Source organism: Wasmannia auropunctata, unplaced genomic scaffold (genome assembly GCF_000956235.1).
Source record: "Wasmannia auropunctata unplaced genomic scaffold, wasmannia.A_1.0 LD335540.1, whole genome shotgun sequence".
In the NCBI taxonomy this organism is placed as follows: Eukaryota; Metazoa; Arthropoda; class Insecta; order Hymenoptera; family Formicidae; genus Wasmannia; species Wasmannia auropunctata.
This window is the reverse complement of record NW_012027350.1, coordinates 2,887-3,938: the sequence shown is the minus strand read 5'-3', so window position 1 is coordinate 3,938 and position 1,052 is coordinate 2,887. Positions and strand designations below refer to the sequence as shown.

The 1,052-nt window shown below is 68.1% G+C and overlaps 1 protein-coding gene across 1 annotated transcript in view; it reads left to right on the top strand.

The window, feature by feature from the left end:
* LOC105456813 overlaps positions 1-865 on the top strand; it is a 1,180-nt gene extending 315 nt beyond the window's left edge. Inside the window, exon 2 of the mRNA XM_011701125.1 lies at positions 110-865. Coding sequence (XP_011699427.1) covers positions 110-865 — 756 coding nt within the window. The remainder of the gene's footprint in view (positions 1-109) is intronic.
* The last annotated feature ends 187 nt before the right edge of the window (positions 866-1,052 follow it).

Sequence of the window (1,052 nt, the reverse complement as noted above, 5' to 3'; positions counted from 1 at the left end):
TGATTCCTCGCTTCAGGATAACGTGAGCTTACCTCGTAGGCCGTTATCCTGAAGCACCTTGAGTCCTCGTAACCTAACAGAGCGAGCTTGACCCTTTTGCGATCGGAAGGAAGCGGGAGTCCCGGCCTTCCGATCGAAAAGTTTTACCAGGCCTCTGTCTCCTTCCTCTGCCTCCCTTCCTCTGCCCATCTGGGCGAAGTTTACGCCGCCGGAGCAGGAAGGCCGCCACCATCCCGCGAGCCAGGAAGCGGGGACCGGACCGTCCCCCGGCCGCAGGAGCGCCCGTCGCCGCTCCACCCGGGAGTCTCCCGTCGGACCACGAGCCGGAGCTTTCGTGGAGACTGGGACCGGAGCGACCCCCAGCTGCAAGGGCACCCGTCGCCCGACACCGGAGCCCTCCTCCGTCGGCCGAGGTTTGCGAAGGACGACGCCTAGATCCAGGGGTGTCGTTCCTCCCGTGGCGGCTCATCCTGGTGGACTTGCCGGACGAGAGGGTAACGAGGTGGCGATTGGCGGACCCACGGCCTCGTCCGGTCACCACACGGGTCTCGCGCTCGACGCAGACAAGCGCCGACTGCGCCCAGCCTCGTTCTTCGCCGGCGCCACTGGGTCCGCTGCCGACGACGCCGCGGAAGCCACCAACGCCGTGTCAGCCTCGGCCGCTGAGTCCGCTGCCGACGACGCCGCGGAAGCCGCGAACACCGGGTCGACCGAGGAGCCCGGTACGGAGACAGCCTCCGAGCCTGCGGCCGTCAGCGCCGCCGCAACCAAGGGCGCCGGCGCGACCGCCGAGCCCTGTGGGAGAGCCTCCAGCGACATCGGCTCGACCATCAAGCCTACCCGCCGAGTCGGCGAGCTTGATTAGCCCATCGCACCGCACGTCGAGCACGAACACCAGCCCTCGACGTGCGCCGGGCCCGTCAAAGCGCTCGCGAACACCGGAGCGCTTCCGGGACCTCCGGGCCAAGCGGCGGAAAGCAGCGCTGCCCAAGATCCGGTCCATTACGGCGGTACAGTGCAATCCGGTAACAGCGTCCCGGCTGAGGGAACTG